The sequence below is a fragment of the Myotis daubentonii genome, chromosome 1 (genome assembly GCF_963259705.1).
Source record: "Myotis daubentonii chromosome 1, mMyoDau2.1, whole genome shotgun sequence".
NCBI classification, from domain to species: domain Eukaryota; kingdom Metazoa; phylum Chordata; class Mammalia; order Chiroptera; family Vespertilionidae; genus Myotis; species Myotis daubentonii.
Genome location: NC_081840.1, coordinates 63,956,247 through 63,980,473, shown reverse-complemented (window position 1 = coordinate 63,980,473; position 24,227 = coordinate 63,956,247). Strand labels below are relative to the sequence as shown.

The 24,227-nt window shown below is 41.4% G+C and overlaps 2 protein-coding genes across 4 annotated transcripts in view; one reads left to right on the top strand and one right to left on the bottom strand.

Annotated features, from left to right (window-relative positions):
- FRMD5 (FERM domain containing 5) overlaps positions 1–24,227 on the bottom strand; it is a 290,625-nt gene that overhangs the window by 75,674 nt on the left and 190,724 nt on the right. The gene's annotated exons all lie outside the window — the stretch shown is intronic.
- Positions 18,648–20,157, top strand: LOC132238148 (protein disulfide-isomerase TMX3-like). The gene has a single exon (XM_059702876.1). It carries the CDS (start codon positions 18,964–18,966, stop codon positions 20,119–20,121), a length of 1,158 nt encoding a protein of 385 aa, XP_059558859.1. The 5' UTR covers positions 18,648–18,963; the 3' UTR covers positions 20,122–20,157.

Below are 24,227 nucleotides of genomic sequence, written 5' to 3'. Positions count from 1 at the left end.
GGTTGTCAGGAAATGAAGAGCAAGCAAACAAAGAGGGTACGAGCTAAGGTTTGGGTTGAGAGGGAGCCCAGTACTAAGGGAACTCACCTAGTAAAGAAAGGGATGAAGAATGGCTTGGGAACTTAGTACTTTTAAAGTTGACAGTTAGGGATTCCAGCTGTATTTAGCCCATAAACCTTATAACTAAGGATGCAAAGAGCAAAACCAGAGCATAAAATCAGGGCTTGGAGAAGTGGGCAGAGGCTTTTCCTGACTCTGGTCTATATTTACTGCATCCTAAGCCCCAAGTTAGGATGACCCTTCACTTTGACAACCTGTCAAATCCATATGATGTGCACTAAGATAATACTTGTCTTTTATGGATGACGTGCCAGGCATTAATACATCTACTATCTAACTGTGCAAAGCAAGCATTATCATTGCATATTCATTTTATGATTGAGAAAGCAGAGGAATGAAGAGGTCAAGTAAACCGCCAGGATTTCACATAGCTAGTGTGTCTAGGTTGGGATTTGAATTTAGATCTGTGTAACACTTAAGACTGAACTTTCCCCCCCATTATGCCACTCTATAAGGTATAACGTAAAATTTTTAAAATGTAAAGTTATTTTTAAGATTCAAAAAAGTACAAAGGAAGGAAATCATTCATATGCTATGCAAGACCATCATGGACTATAAAATTCTACCTCAGTTCAGGTGATATTTCCCCCACAGATGTTAATGAAAATATCTCCTATGTGCAAAGCACTGGGCCTTGAGGCCAACAGATATAAAAGTCACACTTCTTGCTTCCTAAGAGTTTATAATCCAATTGGACAAGCTAGGAAGAAAGTTAAGTAACACAGGGATCATTAACTATTTAATACAACAATAAAAGTTATATCGTGAAGGAATATATGATTCCTTGCCAAATCAAACATCATAAAAACCAAGAAATGGGGCATACTAGATAGTCTAGAAAGACTCGGGAAGACTTGGAAGAAGAAGGGTTAAGGCTGATTCTTAGGGCTTGATGAGATCTGGACAGACAGGGAGAAAGGGGTACTATTGTTATATTTCAAGAGGAGGAATGGGAAACAAAAACACCAGGGTTGCTTGGAACTGAAGGTTTGAGAACATGAGTGGTTGTGAGGTAGCTGAAAAGGCAGGTTAGAGACCAAGTGTTGGAGACTTTGAAGGGTGGGGTGAGTAAGCTGGATTTAATCCCATGGGCAGCGGGGATCCAGGAATGGTTTTGGACAAGGCAGTCATGTGATCTAAGTGGTGTTCTAGGAGGCTTTCTCTGCAGTTAGTTGCAGAGAGATGGCAGAGTGGCCGAGGAGGCAGGGAGGTCTGATAGGGTTGACTGTAGGAGCAGCTCTGATACCAGAGAGAAAAAGGAGGAAGATATTTCAGTTTTGTTTTGATACAACAGATTTAGGAAGATTTGGATTTGGTTCTGGTTGAAACTTGTTTAATTAAGTACAAATTTAGGGTAAATAAAGCACAAATAACTTTGAATAGGGTTTCAGTTCAATTAATAATTATTTAATTTACAGTTTTATATAATTTTATAGGTTATGTAGTATTTTCGGAAATAATCATTCATTTACTCTCATAACACCCTTTGAACTGGACACATTTGGCATGGTTTCCATTTTTCAGATGCTGAAACAGAGTTTGAAGACCTGCAGTAACTCACATAAGGCTATGTTGTTAACACATTGTAGGACTGAGAGCTGTATATAATGGGCTTCTGATTCCGTATTTCATGCATCTGCTGTTTACCATACTCATCTTAAAAAATGTTTTGTTTTTTCCATTTTGGAAGTCCATCTTTTTTTTTTAATGGGAAATTTAAAAAATACACAGAGGTAGAAAGAACAGTATAATGAACTCTCATATGCCTATCACCCAGCTTTATCAATGATAAACTCATCACCAATTTTGTCTCATCTGAACTCCACCTACTCCCAATTATTTGAAGCAAATCCTCCAAATCATATCATAATTCTTTAAGGCCCACATGATATTTTTATATTTAAAAAATGTTTTTATTGATTTTTAGAGAGAAAGGAAGGGAGAGGGGTAGAAAGATACAAACATCAATGACAGAGAAATATCATTGATTGGCTGACTCCGGCACGCCCTCTACTGGGGATTGAGCCTGCAGTCTAGGCATGTGCCCTGACCAGGAATTGAACCATAATCTCCTGGTTCATGGGTTGATGCTCGACCACTGAGCCAGACCCAGATTATATTTAAAAAAAAAAACCACTCAAAAGTAATTGTACTCCTTACAAATTTTCTATCTGTACTTCTTCCCCCCTCAATTCCTCTACCCCTTTTCTTCATTTTTTACTATTGATGAAAGAGAGAGAGAGAGAGAGAGAGAGAGAGAGAGAGAGAGAGAGAGAGAGAGAGATTGGTTGTCTCCTGCATGTGCCCAACCAGGGAATCGAACTCACAACCCAGGCATGTGCCCTGACCAAGAATCAAACTGTGATCTCCTGGTTCATAGCTCGACACTCAACCACAGAGCCACACCGGCTGGGCTATCTTTACCTTTAGTTGAAAAATGGAGGAGGTGTGTGCTGCCTTGCAGAGTACTCCTTTTCTTACCAAGATGTGAGAAAGTGAAGAGCAAAAACAATTGACCCCCTTTCTCAGAAGAATTTCCTGGGGATTTCATTTTTTTAAGCTCCCTCTGGTACATGAAAAATGAAATCTATTTCCTTTGTTCTCCTGACTCCTATTCTGTATGTTTCTTTTTTCCAGGCTGGAGTGATGACAGTCTACTTATTGCACATGAGGTGCTTGGGGCTTTCCTAAAGGCTGTTTTAATAGAATGCCTTGTATCTACCTATGCTATTCTACTGTGTGTGAATGTGTATGGAATATGCAGGACGATTTTACTGGCTAAAGGAAATTGGCTTTCACTCTGCACTCTGAGGAAAAAATGCATTCCTGTGTTGAACACGCTTTTCCTAAATTGCAAAAAGACTTCTTTTGCCAAGGACACTACCATTTCACAATCATTTATTCTTATGTTATTATAGAAAAAATTCCATCAATAATTTTAAAGTTAACTACTAAAAGACACCGAAAAATCTGCACTTTCACCAAAATCCTATAAACTGTCCTTTTAGTCTGAATCTGTGCCTAAAGTCACACTGCTTTCTGTTTCACAGGGTGAGACAAGACTGTGGGTAAGTGAGGAATGATTATATCTAGGGGCCTTAATACAGGTTTAGAGGGAAGGCTATGTCCTGTTACAGATACCCCAAAGAGAGGTTTAAATTGCTTGATTCTTTATTCAGAATTTTATAGTCATGCAGATTCATTCATCATTTGATTATTTATTTAAGAATTATTTACTCAACATCTACTACGTCTGTGTGAGGTTCTGAGAATATTCTAGTAAATGATGAACAAGTCAGATAATGGTCATTTATCACCCCTCCTTGTGGAATTTTTCCATATAAATTAGAATTTTTTCATGTAAAGGTTGCAATCTTTTGATTCCTGAAAATTATCACATATGCTCAAATACACTGAAAACTCTTGAAAAGGACTCACTTTAAATATTTTCACCAATAAATGACTGCAATTGGGTCCTGAGAGGATTGTACGTTGTCTATAACCAAATCCGTAAAACTCTCCAGACAGAACACAGGCCATTAATAAACCTGTGACTGTTGGAATGAGAAGGGCCTATCTAGTAAACTGGATCGTCTGCTGGGTAAGAAAAGATGAATGACACTATCCTCCTGTCCTAAGATTCTCTGGAGGTAAGAACTATAATGGTTATAAATATGCTTTCATCAGAACTGTGTAATTTTACTTCTTTTGCTTTCTAACATGAATATCCTCCTCCCTCAGCCTGCCTTTCATTATAAAATCTTCCAACTGGCTTTAATTATTTTCAGGTTTTCTGTTCCTCCTCCGTAGTGATGGTCTTTTATTTATTTACTAGAGGCCCGGTGCATGGAACTCATGCATGGGTGGGTCCCTAGGCCTGGCCAGTGATCAGGGCCAATCTGTTGGATGACTGGCGGGGTGATCGGGGCCCCTGTTTGCACCTGCCTTGGCTGGCCTGGCGCTGCCCACTCACTGGCCCCATCCCCCACTGCTGCCACCAGTTGGGGCCTGCAGTCTGGGGGCAGCTCCTGCGTTGAGCGTCTGCCTCCTGGGGGTCAGTGTGCATCATAGAGACCGGTCGTTCTGCCATTCGGTTGATTTGCATATTAGGGTTTTATATAGATATGTTTTGTTAATCCTCATCCGAGGATATTTTTTCTAGAGAGAGTGAAAGGAAGGAAGGGGCAGGGAGGGAGAGAAGAGAGAGGAGGAGGAAGAGAGAGATGTGAGAGAGATACATCAATTGTTTACTGCCCACACAAGCCCCAACTGGGGCAAGGATCGAACCTGCAACCCAGGTACATGCCCTTGACCAGAAATAGAACCCATAACCCTTCAGTCTGCAGGTTGATGCTCTGACCACTGAACACACTGGCCAGGGCATGAGGGTCTTTTTTTTTTTTTCATGGGAACCTGCAGGAACTTGTGGCAAATTTCTGTCCTGTCAGTGTCTTAGCAATTGGGACATGCCCTTTAGTGAGGTTCCTGGGTTATACACAAGCATAAAGTCAAAGCGTATTGCTGCTGTATACACAAAAAGTCGCAAGGGTGTCCTGGCTGAGGCACAAATTGCACTTGACGAAATACACAATCACAAAAGGGAGGGTATAAGAAAAAGGGGAAATTGATTCTGGGCTTCCTTTCCTGCAATTACTACATCGCAGTGAGACTGATGAATAGGTAAGAGAATTCTAAAATGAAAACTAGAACTAGGAGGAGATTTCTTTTAAAATAAATCTCTATTCCCAGAGACTATGCAGGCTGCTGGCCTGGTGCTGGGGCCTCTCTGCTGCCAGCACTGGCTAACTGCTTCACGCTTCCATCCTTTGTCTTTGAGATGCTCCTCCTCCAGCCTTGGAGACTGAATGGCAGCTCAGGAGTCTACAAAGCACCAGATCAGATGTTTGTTTTCAGCTCTGCCTTCTCCTGCTTCAACATGTGTGGTATCTGGGAAAACTCACTCTTCTTGGCTGTGGCTTTACCCGTCTGTTTCTGAAGCTCATTTCCAGGAGCATTTCTTCAGTAAATGAGGCGTCTGCCCCCCTCCCCTAACATTTTAATTTGCACTGCGTTTGTTTTCGTAGCATTCTCTAGTAACGTGGTAAAAGAAATGAGAATGTAAAACGTGTAAATCCCATTGGTGAATAAGCTGCTGACAGGGTGGGAAGATGAAATTTGGGCCCTTTCAGAAATTCAAAATCTTTTGTGTTACTGGGGTGCTACTACACTTCAACAATCAACCTAGATATACCAAGAATAACTTCCTGAACTGACCCAACCCATTCATTAGTTCAGTATTACAGACAAGCTTGTGTCACGGGAAGTTAACAAAGAAGAGAACACATTTCACTGCAGTGGTTCTCAACCTTCTGGCCCTTTAAATACAGTTCCTCATGTTGTGACCCAACCATAAAATTATTTTCGTTGCTATTTCATAACTGTAATGTTGCTACTGTTATGAATCGTAATGTAAATATCTGATATGCAGGATGGTCTTAGGCGACCCTTGTGAAAGGGTCATTCGACTGCCAAAGGGGTCGCGACCCACAGGTTGAGAACCGCTGCATTAAGGTGAAATAAAACATTTTAAATGCATATTTTTCAAGGCGGAGGAAAGATTGTTTTAAAGTGTTTATTTACTGTTTATAAAATACATAAAAATCACCCCTAAAAACATCACCCATTATCCACTCCCTCAGAGAGTAGATCTCTGCTACTATTTTGTCTTTTGTTCAAGAAACCGTCTATGCAAAGAGAGTTGAAATGATATATGTACAACTTTATATTCTGCTTTTAAAATTTCACATTTAAATATAAGACGTTTTAGTGGGAAACATTTTAATAGTTCATCTCCAAAGAAAGATATGCATATGCCTCAGATGTTGAGAGCTCACACCTTGTTATTAAGATACCTCACCAGGCCTGAAAGACAACCCAACCCCTTCCCTTTCATTCCCTCCAACAGCAGCACACCACAGAATAGCATGTGGGTGGAGGTAAGGAGGTCTTCATGTGCATCAGTGCTTTGAAAAGCATAATTACATTGGTTCCTTTGGGTTAAATGAAGTCTGTTTGCTTGGCATTTCTTCTTCACTTTATTTCTTGAGTTCTGATTAAATACATATAACTGTAAGCATAGACTAATGGATGGTAAGAGTTGGCAGGAAATTAGCATTTACTGATTTGATCTACCTGATGAGTAAGTGTTTCTATATCTGCTAGACCTGGGGTACCTTTAGGTGCACTATGAAAAGGTACCTCTTCCTCTGGGTGGCTGATGCCAGGATGCATGACGTAGCTTTACATTACTGGCTGGATTTCAGCTTTAGTCGATCTCTTAGCCAGGTGCCCTGTGCACTAACAACCTATACAGCTGCACAGTCCTTATCTCAGGGTACGGATTTCCAGTCTCCACCTGAGTGACAGAGAGCTCACCACTTCATACACATAGTCCACTCTACCTTTGAACAGCTTTGATGGTGCCAAGTTCTTCCTAACAATGAGAAGAAATACTTTCCTGTAACTTCTACCCACTGATCCTAGTTCTGCTTCTGAAGGACCTGAGGTAACCTCTGCCCAGGCTGCCACATGACTGTTCTTCAGATACTTGATACTATACTATACCATGTCTTCCAAGCCTTCCCTTCGACAGGCTGACCACCTCATTCTTTTTTCTTTCTTTCTCCTTTTAAAAAAAGTTATTTTTTCAATTACAATTTATATTCAACATTATATTAGTTTCAGGTGTACAGCACAGTGGCTAGACAATCATATACTTTACAAAGTGGTCTCCCTGATATTTCCAGTACCTGCCTGGGACCATACACAGTTATTACCATATTACTGACTATGTTCCCTATGCTGTACCTTATATCCGCATTACTATTTTATAATTACCAATTTATACTTAATCCTGTTCATCTTTTCCACCCAGTCGCTAACTCCCCACCCCTCTGGCAACCATCAGTCTGTTCTATGTATCTATGAGTTTGTTTCAATTTCGTTTATTTTGTTCTTTAGATTCCACATATAAGTAAAATCATATGATATTTATCTTTCTCTAACTGACTTATTTCACTTAGCATAAAACCCTCTAAATTCACCCATGCTGTTGCAAATGGTAAGACTTCATTCTTTTTTATGGCAGAGTAAAATTACATTGTATATATGTACCACATCTTTACCCACTCATCTATTGATGAGCACTTGGGTTGCTTTCATATCTTGACTATTGTAAATAACGCTGCAATGGACATAAGGGTGAATATATTCTTTCGAATTCACGTTTTGGCTTTCTTTGAATATATACCCAGAAGTGGAATCGCTGGGTCATAAGGCAGCTCCATTTTTAATTTTTGAGGACTCTGCATACTGTTTTTCATAGTGGCCACACCAATCTTCATCCCCACAATAGTGCAATAGGGTTCCCTTTTCTCCACATCCCCGCCAACACTTGTTGTTTGTGGATTTATTGATGACAGCCCAAATACCTAATTCTTATAACTGAATTTTCACACGAGTTATTTCTAGATCTTGGTCAACATCCCTGTTAGTCTCTGGTTTGCTACTATTCTTTCATTCAGATAACAGTGAGCATGATTCTCCAAATACATTACAGCTTTATAATATAGTAAAGATATTAAACCTTGATCTGAATGTTATATTTTCCTAATACAATCTAAACCTATACTTGGTTTTAGAAAAACACTGTTGACCTTATTCAATTTGTGGGTATCTAGAACCCCATTTCAAGTATTCCTTTACTAAGCCAGACCTCCCCAATCTTATACTGGTCAGATTAATTGCTGGGACTAAATGCAAGACTTACTATGCCTGGTACGTTTCCTTTTTGTTGGTTTTAGCCCACTGTGTTGTATGCTAGGATCCCGTTAAACATATAAAATTAACTTTTTGGGGAGGTCATCTCCAGCTAAGCCAGAGAAAAGTCATAGCTATGGTGGATTTGGGTCGGAACAAGACATTTTACTAAGACAGAGATTCATCACTTGGGTGAGTTTGATTTATTGTCACTTGACAAACCATTTCTAAAGGGTGTTGCTTACTAAGTCAGTTCAATCTAGAGGGGAAATCTATGTCATGACCCTGTTTTTCTCAGTAGTCCTCTCACCTAGATAACAATAAAAGTCACAGCCAAATCTGCACGTGCTCTGTGGGCATAATTCCCAATATATCTAGACCACAACTAGGCACATAATCAAGTTTTGATAATTCTTGTCAGGTCTTGAACCCAAATTGTGGAGGAAACTGGGGCCAAGAACAATTAGTAGTACAATGAAATGAGACGCTCCTCCAAGTCACTGTTGCTCTCTCTCTAATGGGTATTTATCCCTCCAGCTTCTGAGCCCTTTTCTGAGCTTTATTCTTAAACTTAGGCCTTTTCTTTCTCCAGGCTAAACCTTCCTCCTCTCGCTGGCATTTGTTCATTTGTTTGTTTATTACTTATCAGATAATTCACTGTTTATTCTATCATGTGGTTGTGTCAACCAGATATTTATTGAGCACCCACAATGCGTCTTTATACAGTGCTAGACACTGGATACAATGGTGAACAAGATAAATCTGTGATCTACTGGGAGGAGACAGACAGGCACTTCCAGTGCCATAGGATAAGTGGAACAGTCAGGGTATATGGTACAGTGCTGTGAGAGCACATAAGAGGGTCCCCTAGCCAGAGTGGGAGGTAGGGAGGAAAATCTTCCCAGAAGAAATAAAATCTAAGATGAGTCCTTAAGAATAAGTGGGAGTTGGCCAAATGACAAGGGTCAAGGAAAGCATTCTAAGAAGAGAACATAATGAGCAAGGATTTGGGAACACAAAAATCTCCGATTGCCAAGTTCTTTTAGTATCTTTCTCTTTTTGTATCCTGTCCAGTTGTCTAGAAATTGTATGTTGCAGGCATTCTTTAATTTTCTAGCTCTATGTTTTCTAGCCAAGTTTCTGTAAGTAAACACTGCCTACTTTTTGTGCCTTAGAATGGTCCCACACACACCATTACTTTGCCTTTCTTTTTTTTTGTTTTGTTTTGTTCAGAAAGCATTGGAGCTAGTTAACTCCTACCTACATTCCTGCTGCTTTCCAGGGGAAGGGCCATACCTTCCTCACTTTGATAGTTTAGGTCCCTGACACGTGCCTGTACGCAATAGGTATTCAACACATGTTTGAAGTTTTGAAAAGTTAACTATTTACAGAGTCTAATATGCATAAAGAATGTTCTGTAAGACACAACCAGATGCATGTAGCCCGCCTACTTAGAAATCATAGGAAGCCGACTTTGTAGCCAAAAGAAATCAAGGGGCTACTATTTAATAAAAACCTATCTCAACAATTTTATCTTGATAAACTGTTACATTAGTATGTAGATCTCTTTTCATTGCTCAAAGAAAGGTTACGGAACAGGACTGAGGCTCCTGCCTTCTGACACTCATCTCCAAGAGTGGCTGAGCACTCTGCCAAGTTGCCTGCTGCCTCAAGGTGAGAGAGCCTCAGGCTACCCAAGTTCTGCCCAGAGACGTGGGATTGTTTCTCTCTTTTAATGTGCTCAGTTGGAACAGAATCTCAGAACGTCCAGAGCAGTGAGCCATGAGGAATGAGAGTAGATTAGCTGAGCAAAGAGATAAACTAGGCATTGCCTAAGGGGCACTGACAAGTGAACTGACCTCATGCTTTGCTTTCAAAAAGAGTTCTCAAAAGTTATCAAAGTTGGAACATGTCAAAGCACATAACATACACCAGAACTTCCTACTGACAGAAATTAGGAGATGATAGCGTTAACAAGGAATGAAAAGATGTAAAGAGGTATATGCCCTGGAGTCTAAATTACTATTTCAAAATTCATGAGCTAAAAAAACAAAAAAATGAAAAAGAAAAGAAAGAAAAATTTCAACTACCAATAAAAACAAAAAATAGATAAAACTGAAATATTTAAAAATATATATATTTCTTTATTGATTTCAGAGAGGAAGGAAGAGGGAGAGAGAGATAGAAACATCAATGATATGAGAGAATCATTGACTGGCTGCCTTCTGCATGCCCCCTACTGGGGATCAAGCCCGCAACCCGGGCATGTGCCCTTGGCCGGAATCAAACCTGGGACCTCTCAGTCTGCAGGCCAACGCTCTATCCACTGAGCCAAACCGGCTAGGGCTGAAATATTCTTAGTAAATAAAATTCAGGGCCAATATAAAAGCAAGCCAGAGAAAAGGAAACCTGAAGGACCAATAAACACTCAGTGGTGACCGAGGACCTACACTAAAACTGCAAGGAGATACCACTTCATATCTAAGTACTTAGCAACAATAAAAATGCTAACAATTACATGGAAAATCACAGAATATTGTTAACAGAAATTAAAGAAGACCAAAACTCAAATTCAGTTAATACCACCCCAGGCAATGCTTTCCTCATTCTACACATTCTTTAAGAAGAAAATTTTAGTTTTTCTTCATTACAAAAGTAAAGCACATTTACTATTAAAAATGAAAGGGTATATTATGTTCATGGTTTCAAGACTCAGTATTGTTAAGAAGCCAATTCTGCTCAAATGCATCTATACATTCACAGCAATTGCAGCCAAAATCTCAGTAGGCTTTTTTGAAGAAATTAAGAATTCTAAAATTCTCATGGCAGTTCAAAGGACCTAGATCAGGCAAAACAAATTTGGAGGACTAATACTAACTAATTTAAACATCCTATATAATAAAAGGCGAACATGCAAATAGACCGAATGGCAGAACAACTGGTTGCTATGATGCACACTGATCACCAGGGGGCAGATGCTCAATGCAGGAGCTGCCCCCTGGTGGTCAGTGCGCTCCCACAGGGGGAGCGCTGCTCAGCCAGAAGCCTGGCTCATGGCTGGGGAGCACAGCGGTGGTGGCGGAAGCCTCTCTCACCTCCACTGCAGTGCCAAAGGGTCCCGGACTACGAGAGGGCACAGGCCGGGCTGAGGGACCCTGCACCCCTCAGTGCACAAATGTCATGCACTGGGCCTTTAGTTTATTATAAAACACCAGTTATCAGGATAGTGTGGTATTGATGCAAAGAAAAAAAAGATACATCAGTGAAACAGAATAGAGAGCCCAGAAACAGATCTATACTTTTCCCTAGGTTGCTCTAGGCCAGCATCCTCCTGGTTTCTATCCTGTTGGTTCATCACAACCTTTATAAATCATCATTGGAGGGAGAAAGCTAACTGTGACTTTGGTCCTATGTGTGTGAGAAAATGGTCCTCCTGGCATTTGATATCAAGTAGTTTTATTATTTAAAATTTATGATTGCTAAGTATAATGCTGTGGGCCTGGAATGATGAGGTTGTCTGTTGTGAGGGAAGGGATCTAACTTAACAGGCACTAACATTCTTGACAGTCAGCAGCGGGAGCCATTCTCTCACCAGGAATCAAGGTGGAGAGTCCTGGAACTGGTCTTCTTAGGCCATGCCAATGAGCACCCTCTACCTCTCCTCATCTTGCCTCATCTGACACCATGAACAACAACCTCTTTCTTCAACATTGTTCCAAGTTAGCTTCCAAGATACCATGCTCCTGTCTACTGTTTCAGACTCTTTCTCTCTTCCATCCCTTAGAATGTTGGTGTTCCCCAGGGTTTCGTCTTCTAATCTCTCCTTATTCTGTGAAGTCTCTCTGGGATTCCCCATCCACTTTCAGAGTTTGGATTGCCCCTACAATGAGATAACCCATCTGCCTCCTGAACTCAAATTCAGTTAATACCACCCCAGGCAGTGCTTTCCTCATTCTACACATTCTTTAAGAAGAAAATTTCAGTTTTTCTTCATTATAAAAGTAAAGCACATTTACTATTAAAAAGTTAATAAATTGAAGAAAATACTAATTCCCACACATTTTTATCTTCCTATTTCTTCATACATTTTTTTCCAATTCAAAACATTTTCATCATCTTTTCCCTTCTCCCTATCTCACTCTTCATTCAACTTGTAAATACAAAAATTACCCAAATTATACCTAATATGCCTACAATCAGGTCTAGTTATATGCTGCTTTCAATGAACACAAAAGCAATATGCCTTGAAGCAAGGATAAATAAAAATTAGGGAGTCATGTATAAAGCCCCTGAAAATGTCCAAAATCTACTTTAAAATCACTATAAAACTTTCCATTAGTTTCCATATCAGCCTCTGATAACGATTTTCATTAAACACCACATTAAATTTTTTTTAAACTGTGTTATTAAATACTGGGTTTTTTTATATTTTTACAATCTGTTCTATAACTATTTGTAGTTCTGGTGTTTTTCATTACAAAAGTACAGTTCATCAGTTATACCATAAATTAAATGATATTTTGTGTGCAATCTAAAAATCTCTTCACCATTTACGATATTATTTATCTGGAGAAATTTAGGTTTCTATGAACCAATTTTTGGAATATACCGTATGTATAAATTGTGGGAATTCCTGTACTTTCCTTAGGGCTCTAGAAAATGATGGTATTTATTATTATACTTAATTTTACTTTAAAACTTTTATCCCACCTGAACCTTTAGGGACAATCCTTTATGACATTAGCCCCATTCAAACTACTCACTTGGTGATTTTGATTTCTCCTAGATAATTTATCTTTTAAAAATATTTTTATTGATTTCAGAGAGGAAGGAAGAGGGGGAGAGAAACATCAATTATGAGAGAATCACTGATTGGCTGCCCCCTGCTGGGGATCAAGCCTGCAACCCGTGCATGCCTCCTGATAGGAATCGAACCATGACTTCCTGGTTCATAGGTCAATGTTCAACCACTGAGCCATGTCAGTTTGATGAACTCCCTTTGAGATGGGGGAGGGAATGTTTGCAATGACCACATCCTGATTCCTAACCCTTTATCTTTCGTCTACCATAGTTCTCTCAGTAAGATTTATGCTCGCTAGAATTCATAGTCTAAGCAAATTCAGAGCTGTAGGATGTGACACTACTGCCCTTTCCCTCCTTCTACCCTCATCCTGCCATACTTACTAATGCAGTGGATAACTGAAGATGTAGTCTCTGTCCTTTAAGATTTTCTTCTTCAGGGCTGTCCCTTTTCTTTCCTTCCCTTTTCTCTCTGGAGCCAATCATACCTATTGGAGATGCCTTTTACATGCTCATACAAGCAAGACAAGCAAATTGCTTAGGACATTCTCCATGAATTTCAAGAATAAGGGTAACACATGTCCTAGTCCACAAATGCCTTTACTACAATGGAAAATGTAAGTGGGTTTCAGGTGTACCTTCTTTTATATAACAGCTTACCCCTAAAAACTATAATTAGAAATTAATAAATTTAAAGTGCACTAAGACAACGAACAAGATTAAACTATACTACCTAGGAATGCACATTTTGGTGATAAAATTATAAAAAGAAAAATACAACGAACAGATTTCTATTAAAGTCAGAAGAGTAGTTACTAATCAGAGGAAAGGGCTACAGTTGAGCCAGGGCGCATGCATGGAACTTCTGGAACGGGTGGCAAAGTTCTACTTCATTACCCAGGTGGTTGTCTTAGTCAGTTCAGGCTTCTAAAGCAAATTGCTGTAGACTGTGCATCTAAAGCAACAAATGTTTATTTCTCAGAGTTCTGGAGGTTTGGGAAGTCTAAGATCAGAGTGGTTGGGTTCTGGTGAGAGCCCACATACTGACTTACAGAGGTTGTCTTCTTAATGTGTCCTCACATGGTGGTGGTATGGGTGAGGGAGGCGAGGGAGCAAGAAAGACATCATCCCTTTGTGTCTCTTCTTTTAAGGGCACTAATCTCATTCATGAGAGCTCCGCCTCATGACCTAATCACCTCCCAAAGGCCCACCTCTAAATATTATCATATTGGGAATTAGGGCGTCCACGTTGGGGGAGATACAAACATTAAGCCCATAGCAGTGGTGTTGGCTTTATAATAATGTATTAAGCAAATGGTTTACATGATTTCCTGTATCTGTCTGGATTTTATAACAAAAAGGTTTTAAAAACAGCATTGGGAAGTTTGGTTTTGAGATGAAACGTGTCCACTTTTCTTACCTTTGAAACAGATAGTTCTTTAGCCCTCACTCTATTGAGTAAACATGAATCTTTGCATGTTGTTTGCTTAAAGGAAGATGGAACTGTATTAGCAAAATACTGTTCTCCAAATTGTCAGTAAATAAGCCTGTACTTTTAAGGGTAGCACACTATTTTTTTGCACTGTAGTAACTGCTTACATAAAGGGTTCAATCTGCTTCCCATGGCATGTTTATGCGGCTCCAACAGTCCTGGGCTTTTATAGATATACTAGTGACCCAGTGCACGAAACTCGTGCACATTAAGAGGGAATTAATTAGAGGAAATATTTTAATATTGCTATTTGCCCTTTCTCTATAATAGAAGTGTCAGAGATGAAAGAAAATTAATAAAATGTACATGAAAATCTTCCTCCTGTCAGAGTCTGGGGCACACCATGGGAACCAGAGTCAAGTCCCTGCCCACCCACGTGTGCCTTGAAATCGCGCGAGACCCACACCTGGCTGGCTCCACTCCCATTGGGTTAGATCCAGACCTGGCTGTCCCCACCCCCGTCAAGCCCTGCCAGGTGGGGGGTGTGGCCTCAGGTCCCCTGGCCTGGTGCTGGGGTGGGGGCATGGCCTGAGGTCCCCTGTCAAGCCCCAACAGGTCGGAGGGGGGGTGCAGACTCAGGTCCCCTGCCCTGGCCCAGCGCCATGCAGCCTCAGGTCCCTGCTGATTGCTTGTTAAGGCTCCTTATGGGAACTTGGCCTCCACTGTGGGCGCAGCCATCTTGACCATTATGGTGTGACAGTTAATTTGCATATTCCCACTTTACTAGATAAGACTAGAGGCCCAGTGCACGAATTCGTGCATGGGTGGGGTCCCTCATGTGGCCTGCGGGGATTGGGCCAAAACCAGCAGTCCAATACCGCCTGTTGCTCCTGCCTGCCACTCCCACTCATCCTGGCCCTGCTGTGCCTGCCCTGCTGCGCCTGTCATGGGCTCTCACCCAGTCAGTCCTGATTGGGAGAGGCAAGTGCCGCCACAGCGGCACTCACCAGCTGTGAGCCCTGTATCTGGTGCTCATCCCAAGGGGAGTGGGGGGGAGGCCTGGGACATGATTGGCCCTCCAGACAGGCGGTGGGATGCTCTTGCCAGCCCGGGATCCAGATCTGTCCCACTGACGTTCACGCCAGTTGTCGGGAGCCACCTGGCAGCAGCTTTTATATTGTTTCTTCCTTGCAGAGCATCTAGGGAGAGGAATCAGCTGCAGTGCTGTCAGGATTGTGCTTGGCCCATTCTCTGGAGATTGGGCCTGCAGGACTACTGAGGGACTGAGTGGCTGCCGCCTGCTGGTGGGCTGCCAGGACGGGTTGGTCAGCTGAGCGGCACTCCTGCTGTGGGAGCATACTGACCACCAGGGGGAAGCTTCTGCATTGAGTGTCTGCCCCCTGGTGTTCAGTGCGCGTCATAGTGACCAGTCAACTGGTTGTTTGGTCGCTTAGACTTTTATATATATTGATATTGGCCCATAATGATTTGTGTTCTGTTATGAGGAGCAGAGATAGGTCACTAGAGTCAATTGTTGAAGCAAGGGACTGGGATTTGAACTTGGCCTTCCATGGCTTAAAAGAAGCAATTTTATTCCAGATTCAAAATGGTTTATCTGCATGGATTGGGGTAGGTGTGGGGGAAAGAGATGGGGAGTCTCGAATCATCACCACCATTACTGACCAGAAGATACCTAGGTAGTAATACAACAAGTATTAGATACTTTCTTTCTGTCCAATCCAAAAAGTCCAAATGGATTATCATAAGGTCTTAGTGGAGATACTCTGAATATTTCTGTATATTTTCTGCTTCATTAAGAATTTCTGAAGCAGTCTTCTGCTCACTTTTACCCACTATTCTTCACAAATATTAGATCAGCATGATAAATGTCCCACGTGGTCAAATGGTGAGATAAGGGAGACTATTTTAACAACACAGGAGATTGGCAAAGATGTGAAAATCAAGACCCGAAGAACAGAAGCAATCTTCAATGGGAGAACAGAGCATTTAAGGTAAGGAAGCCTGAAGATATCAGATTATGGTTTAATTCCAAGGGTGATGCATTGCTCAGAGTCCCAGATGTTCCATTTGAATTCCTCCAGTTGCCACTTAGAAATACTAGCCTATAAATTTAATTGGTTATAGGCATGATTTCCCAAGATGCTTGTTGACTTTTCAAATGTAGCATCGTATTGCTTTTAATAAGGTATTTGGGCCCCACAAAGTATGTTAAAAAAAATCAAAGCTAATTCACTACACTTAACACTTTAGTGTTTCTCTAAATCAATAAAATCTGCCTCTGTTGAAATATAACCAGGATCTCAACCATCTCAGCTCCGGTAATAGAGAACTTTCCCTTCCATTCTCATAGAAGTCCTCCAGAAAATGGACAAAGCTGGTTACAATAAGAGATAGACTTTAGATCATCGCTATTAGAAAAACAAATGTGTCCCTCTTTCGGAATAGTATTAGTGAAAATAACTCATTATCTCTAATGTAGTATCTTCCATTATGTCTTTAACATTTCCCTATGCACCTACTAATGTCTTTTCTGCTACCATTTAAGTCATTTGGTCCCTTAAATGCTTTCTTGCCTCTGATTTTAATTAGAACCTGACCCTGGCTCACTTTCAATACTCCCTGGTGTGCACTCCACTCTGACACCCCTCTAGGCTCCTGACAATTTCCTTACCTATAAAATGATCACTGAAAACATAAACACCCAACCATACATCAGAAATCAGAGTCTTCTTGATCTTAAGATTGGTTCCCAGTTAGAAGACTTAAAATACATACTATTTTAATGCAGGAGAGAGTTTCAGTAAAGTTAAGGCAAGAGTTGATCTTGGCCAGACACAGAGGATTGAAGATGGTATTCATTTTCACATACTCATTGTATGCTATAAGTAAGAGGCATTCATTTACTTATTCATTCAACAACATTTAGTGAGCATTAATCCTGCCAGGTACTGTGCTTATGGCTGCAGACAGAACAATAAGCTAAATGGTATAGTCCAGTGATGGTGAACCTATGACACGCATGTCAGAGGTGACATGCGAACTCATTTTTTTGGTTGATTTTTCTTTGTTAAATGGCATTTAAATATATAAAATAAATATCAAAAATATAAGTCTTTGTTTTACTATGGTTGCAAAGATCAAAAAATTTCTATATGTGACACGGCACCAGAGTTAAGTTAGGGTTTTTCAAAATGCTGACATGCCGAGCTCAAAAGGTTCGCCATCACTGGTATAATCTCTGCTGTCTTTGAATTTTCAATAATAATCCCCAAATTTACAAATCTTCAGCCCTACTACTATGCAAATGTTACAAAGGAAAATTGCAGGGATGCCCTAGCCAGTTTGGTTCAGTGGACAGAGTATCGGGTTTGATTCCGATCAAGGGCACGTACCTGGGTTGCGAGCTTTATCCCCTGCCCTGGTCGGGGCTCGTATGGGAGGCAACCAATTGATGTGTCTCTCTCACATAGATGTTTCTCTCCCTCTGTCTCTCCCCCTCCCTTCCACTCTCTCTAAAAATCAATGGAAAAATATCCCTGGGTGAGGATTAACAACAAACAAAACAAAACAGGACACCTGCAGGAACAATAGAAGAGCAATGAAGAGGGAGATGCGACCTGGTCTGGGGTTTAGGGAAGGCTTCCAAGGAAGTGCTTTAACGTGAAGGGAGCACAGAAGATACCCAAGTGAAAGGGGAGTGGAGGGAAGAGCCCTCCAGGCATCGAGAACAGATTTGTAACGGCCCTGAGTCAGAAAGGCGTGAGGCACACTCACGGAACTGGAAGAAGACCAGGATGGTTGAGCCCGAAGTAGGGCCCACGAGGGATGCAGGGAAGATGACTCAAGTCAGATGGCACAGAGCCTGGGAGACAGTGTTAAGGATCGGATATGCTATCCTAAGAGCAAAAAGAAGCCACTGAAAATTTTTTAAACAAAGGACTGACAGGATCAGATTGTGAACATCAGAGGGAACAGCACTATGGGAGGGAGTTAGGAAGCTCTTTCAATGGCGCTCGCAAGAGACGAGAAGTGAGAGGATCTGATAGTTCTCTAGGAGGTAAAATGGATGCAGCGAGGTGATGGAAGGACTATGAGGGATGATGAAAAGGGCGGCTTGTCCACTGACTGGGTGAAAGTTCCATTTACTGAGATAGGGGGCTAAGCATACTTCTGTCGAGAAGAGAGAAAACAAACACCTTTCCTACTTCGCAGAAACAGAATCACCAAGGAAAGCTTATACAGCAGCTTTAATGGCATCAGTTTTCTACGTTAACAGTGAGATTGGGTGAGCTCTTAAAATGAGAAAAATATCTTACAGTAGCAGAAGAATGATCGGATAAGGATGACAGAGAACTTCATAAAATGCCATATAATCCACCTCATTAAAGAAAGCGTGGAGCTCTTGGTTCCGCGCATGCTCAGAGGCGGAGGCCGGCGGGTCCTGGGAGCTGCCCCACCCCTGCCCTCGGCGCCCAGCTTCCCTTCGGCGCCCCGGTTCCCCTTCCGGGAGCGCAGGCGGCCGCCTCTACTGCTTTCCCTCGGCCTGCAGCTCTCCTGCGGCGACCATGGCAGCTCGGACACCCGGGGCTGCCTTGCGGCTCTGCGCCACTGTTTTTTTTCTTGAGATGGCTTTCTGTAAAGGATTCGTAGAAGATTTAGATGAATCGTTTAAGGACAATCGAAAAGATGACATTTGGCTTGTAGATTTTTATGCACCATGATGTGGTCATTGTAAAAAACTGGAGCCAATTTGGAATGAAGTTGGTCTTGAAATGAAAAGCATTGGTTCGTCAGTTAAAGTTGGAAAGATGGATGCTACTTCCTATTCTAGCATTGCTTCAGAGTTTGGAGTTCGAGGTTATCCAACAATTAAGCTATTAAAAGGGGACTTGGCATATAATTATAGAGGACCACGAACTAAAGATGATATTATTGAGTTTGCTCACAGAGTATCTGGAGCACTAATTCGGCCACTTCCAAGTCAGCAAATGTTTGAACATGTGCAGAAAAGACATCGTGTATTTTTTGTTTATGTAGGTGGAGAGTCAACTTTGAAGGAGAAATACATAGATGCTGCTTCAGAATTAATTGTATATACATACTTCTTTTCTGCTTCAGAAGAAGTAGTTCCTGAGTACGTGACTCTGAAGGAGATGCCCACCGTGCTTGTTTTCAAAGATGAAACTTACTTTGTTTACGATGAGTATGAAGACGGTGACTTGTCATCTTGGATCAACAGGGAGAGGTTTCAGAATTATCTGACTATGGACGGCTTCCTCTTGTATGAACTTGGAGATACAGGAAAGCTTGTAGCTATTGCAATTATTGATGAGAAAAATACATCAATTGAACATACCAGACTGAAGTCAATTATTCAGGAAGTTGCTAGAGATTACAGAGATCAGTTCCACAGGGATTTTCAGTTTGGACATATGGATGGGAATGACTATATAAATACCTTGCTGATGGATGACTTGACTGTCCCAACTGTAGTTGTACTGAACACTTCAAACCAACAATACTTTTTACTAGATAGAGAGATCAAGAATACTGAAGACATGGTCCAGTTCATTAATAGCATTTTGGATGGCACAGTAGAAGCCCAAGGAGGTGATAGCATTTTGCAGAGATTGAAAAGAATGGCATTTGATGCTAAATCTACCGTTGTGTCCATATGCAAGAGCTCTCCGATCATGGGCTGCTTCCTCTTTGGCCTGCCTCTGGGTGTCATCAGCATCATGTGCTATGGCATCTACACAGCCGACACAGACGGGGGCTACAGTGAAGAGCGGTATGAAGTGTCCAAAAGCGAAACTGAAAGCCAGGAAGCCACGGAGGAGAGCAGAGAACTGCAGGAGCCAAGGAGCGGACAGTCTCTAGTGCCTGCCAGGCAAGAGCCCAAGGATGTATTAGAGAAGAAGACAGATTGAGACTCTGCTATCATGTCAAATTACTATTAAAGAGTCTATTTAAAAAAAAAATAAATTAAAAAAAAAAAAAAGAAAGCGTGGATCTCAAGAATTCTACAGTAGTGAAGAAAAAAGGTTTTACTTACAGCAAAGTTAAATGCTGTAAGTAAAAGCCCGGACATTATAGCTTTTTATTTTTTTATTTTTATTTTTTATTGTTTTATTGCTTAAAGTATTACAAAGGATATTACATATGTGTCCTTTTCCCCCCCCCCGCCCTTGACAATCCCCTGGCCTCCCCTACCCCCCAGTGTCTTATGTCCATTGGTTATGCTTATATGCATGGGAGGGGGGTAAGAGATCAACCGAAGGACATTACAGCTTTTAATCTTTTTCCCCCCCATTTATTTTTGTTTTTCTTTAGGAAAAATGAAAAAGAAACACTGGAGAACCTTTATAGCTATCTTAAAGTTTCACTGGAAAAGCATCACTTACAGGAAAACCTAATAATATTAACCCTGGTCCTCACAAAATGTTACAAAGAAAATCTCTGACAGATACCATTTTGTAACTCTTGAATGAGTGACCAGCTAAAAATGCCAAGTTGAGACTGAATTGGTCTCTGCTTAGGCCAAGCATGGCCTAGAAAATGACGGAAAACTACAAGTGTCCAATTACAGTATGCAGATTGCAGAATATTTAAGATAGGCTACTGAAGATTGCGTAGGACTCACAGAATAGGGAGTCGGGTGCGGAAGACACGTGGTTCTACATACAGGGAACCTGTCAGCAATCCTTCCCTTCTGTTTGGAGGGCCCGATTTTATGCTTTACTGGGGGAGAAACGGACCTTCGGCAACCTTACTAAGGAGCTCTCAAAGAACACTGGCTTTTTACAAATCATATTGAAAAGCCTTTTTAAAAGGAAAGAAAATAGAAAATAAAAACAACTGATCTTAAAATAGACTTCTGGTAAGGTTTCCAAATAACAGAAGGTAACAATTCTTTGTTTATCAGGGTGTAAGACTTAATATTTAAAATACTTATTAAGTGATGCTAACTTTCATTTGGAAAGACAAAACAGCATTCACTTGCAAACTAAATTTTCCCACGTTTCTTTTTCAAATCTTCTAGCCTTTTAACATGATCTTTTCTTTCTCATTATCCTGGGAACTGACTCACCTACACATAATCAAAACCAGTGCTGTATGTACTTTTTTTTTTTGGGTCCCAGTTTTCAGTAATGGAATTAATTTCAATTTGTTATGGAATCTTTTCTGCATCTTCTCAGTAAAGCCTGTGAATGTTTTAAAAGCATGTGCTACTATGAGAAGTACCCATGGATTGATAATTCTTTATGTTTCCAATCTATAGCCCAGATAGGACTGTCTCAATAGCTTCTGAAAATGTGAATTGTGTAAAAGAATGTAGATGGTAGGGCCTGCCACTCCAATAGCTTCAAGGCATAGCCTATAGCAATGACCAGGTTGGTAAGGTCAGGATAAATTAGAGATGGAACACACAAGAGACATGGAGGAAGACACTGCACCAATTCTTTCAAGGACTGAGCAATGGCAAAAGCAGTTTATGGCAGAGGTCGCCAACCTTTCGGACCTCACAGACCACCAGTGGTCCGCGGACCACCAGTTGGCGACAGCTGGTCTATGGGAACCCACTCGGGGGAGCTGAGAGTGCTTTTTAGAAGCTGAATTGTGTTTATTCATCAGTTCTGGTGAAGGTAGGAAAAGGCAAAACTATTTAAAAAGGGGAAAATCGCCACCACCAAGGAACACTCAATGGATTCAAATCTGCGACTTGCCTGTGAAATCAGTCCCAGAAGCATGATGTTTGAGATAAATACCCTGGATATTTATCTCACGGATAATGAAGAACATCCTTCCTAATGTCCTGTTCATAGAAGACTTCCTTCTTCCTTTACCTCCTGAGCGTTTTTAGCATTCTTATTTTAAAGTTCCTTTCTGGTTGCTCTATATCAGTAGATTCTCAGTTCGACTATGCAAATGGGCTTTGTTTTTAACTGTGAGCTCATCTCCAGCGACAGCTGCCTTTTGTGAGACTCTTCCTGGTGCCCAGCGTTAAAAAGTGATCTCCATGGGGGAAGATGTGGGAATGGTTTTTGTTTTGTTTTCCAGTCCTTGGATTCGTTTTTACATTAGTTTCTTCAGGGTGCGGCTTCTGCTCTTTCTAAGTAATATATAACTTTGGGCCCCAACTGTCGGTCAGGCTGGCACTGAATTTTCAGAGATGACTCCTTCTTCCCCCACTGTCCACGTGGGCTGCCCAATTCTGTGCTACATCCCCTGTGGACCCTTCCCACACACACTGGACAGTCCCTTTCTGGCCCCGAGCTTTAGGCGTGGGGCCCAGGTCCATATCCTAGCCACTCCCATGGACCTACTGTCTCAATTCCAACCACCCAGGACATAGTCTAAATCCCATCTACTTCTCAGAAGACAAGTATTGATCTGGTTTCTCCTGCTATAAGAATGCAGTTCTATCACTAGGTTTTCACATTTCTTTTTTTTTTAATATATTTTATTGATTTTTTACAGAGAGGAAGGGAGAGGGATAGAGAGTTAGAAACATGGATCAGCTGCCTCCTGCACACCCCCCACTGGGAATGTGCCCGCAACCAAGGTACATGCCCTTGATGGGAACCGAACCTGGGACCCTTCAGTCTGCAGGCCGACGCTCTATCCATTCAGCCAAACCGGCTAGGGCTTCATTTAAAGAAATCTGAAAGTGTTTTTACACACAAGATGATGCAGTCAGGACCACGCTGGCCTGGGAGTCAGGAGACCTGGCTCAGCTGAGCTCAGCCCCACACAAGCTGTGTGACTGCGGCTAAGTGTGTTGACCATTTTGGGTCTCCTGGGAGAAAACTAAGAATTTGGAATTAAAATAGAGAGTACTCTGGCCTCTTCCTGCTCTAAAATCTGATGCTTGTATAAAACACAATCTTCCATTTTCTCGGGCCAAGTGGGAGGCCAGGATGGGGGGCAGCAGGATAACTTACAGGAAGCCCCTAGATCCCAGCCTCCCAGGACTATGTGGCTCCCCAACAGCGTTTGGGAGTGGCTAGGATATGGACTTGGGCCCCTCGCCTAAAGCTAGGGGACACATTAGCATTTCAAACACTGTTGCTGTGACAGGTGAACTCACAGAGATAAGAAGGTAGACAATTTCGTTTTGTTTTGTTTTTCAAGCCAGTATGTAAACATTAACTGTTCATACACATTATTCAACATCCCCCATTCATTTTTCATGAACCCATACAAACATATCAAAGGGCTAGATGCTCCCCTCCTAGTGCTGCTCTCAGAATTACAGACTCCTTTCCCTCTGTCAGCAAACCTGAAGGCCAGAGTCTTTGTTGAGTTTTTTTTTTTCCTTTGTTGCGTTTTTACATTAGTTTCTTCTGCTTTTTCTAAGAATAACTCACAGAAAAAGAAAGAGCTTTACAAAATAAAAATAGTGCATCCCGCACCCTCCCGGCCTCCCTACTCTCCCACCAGGTAGTGTGTGTATTCACTTAAACAGCCTTTGGAAACAAGCACGGTGTACAGCCGTAATGATCCAGAACTGGGAACCAGCATTCACATTAATGAATGGGGAAATGTCTACCCAAGCTGCAAATGACAGTAAATCTTGGAGGGGAATCAGCATTTCAAACAACCTCAGAGGTCAGAACCCAATGGTATAAAGATCAAAGAGGAAAGATCCAATGACGCATCCTTGGAGAAGAAAGGACAACCTCACTAAGATGAAGGTGGCAGTGGCAGAAATAGAACTAAGCACTAGAGTGGATAACAAAATGACCAGGAACCAGACTTTAGCACTGGACCCAGGGGTAGATGCAGGAATTGAATAAGTCCGAGTTTCATTGTTTTTAAATGCAAGAATTCCAGTTACAACAGTTTAAGTAACACTAGTTCCCCAAGAACAGCGTCCAAATTTCAGCTGCCATGGTATAGTGACTGTGGGTAATTGCATACAAGTTTCACTGCTAGCTCTTCAGTGCACAAGTCACAATGCAAAGAACAGATGTGCATCAGGATCAGTGACAAATCACGTCACTCCTTTCAAAGTGTGTCGGTGATTGGTCAG

Coding starts and splice junctions, on each gene's coding strand:
- LOC132238148 (XM_059702876.1), top strand. CDS start 18,964: ATGAAAAGCATTGGTTCGTCAGTTAAAGTTGGAAAGATGGATGCTACT.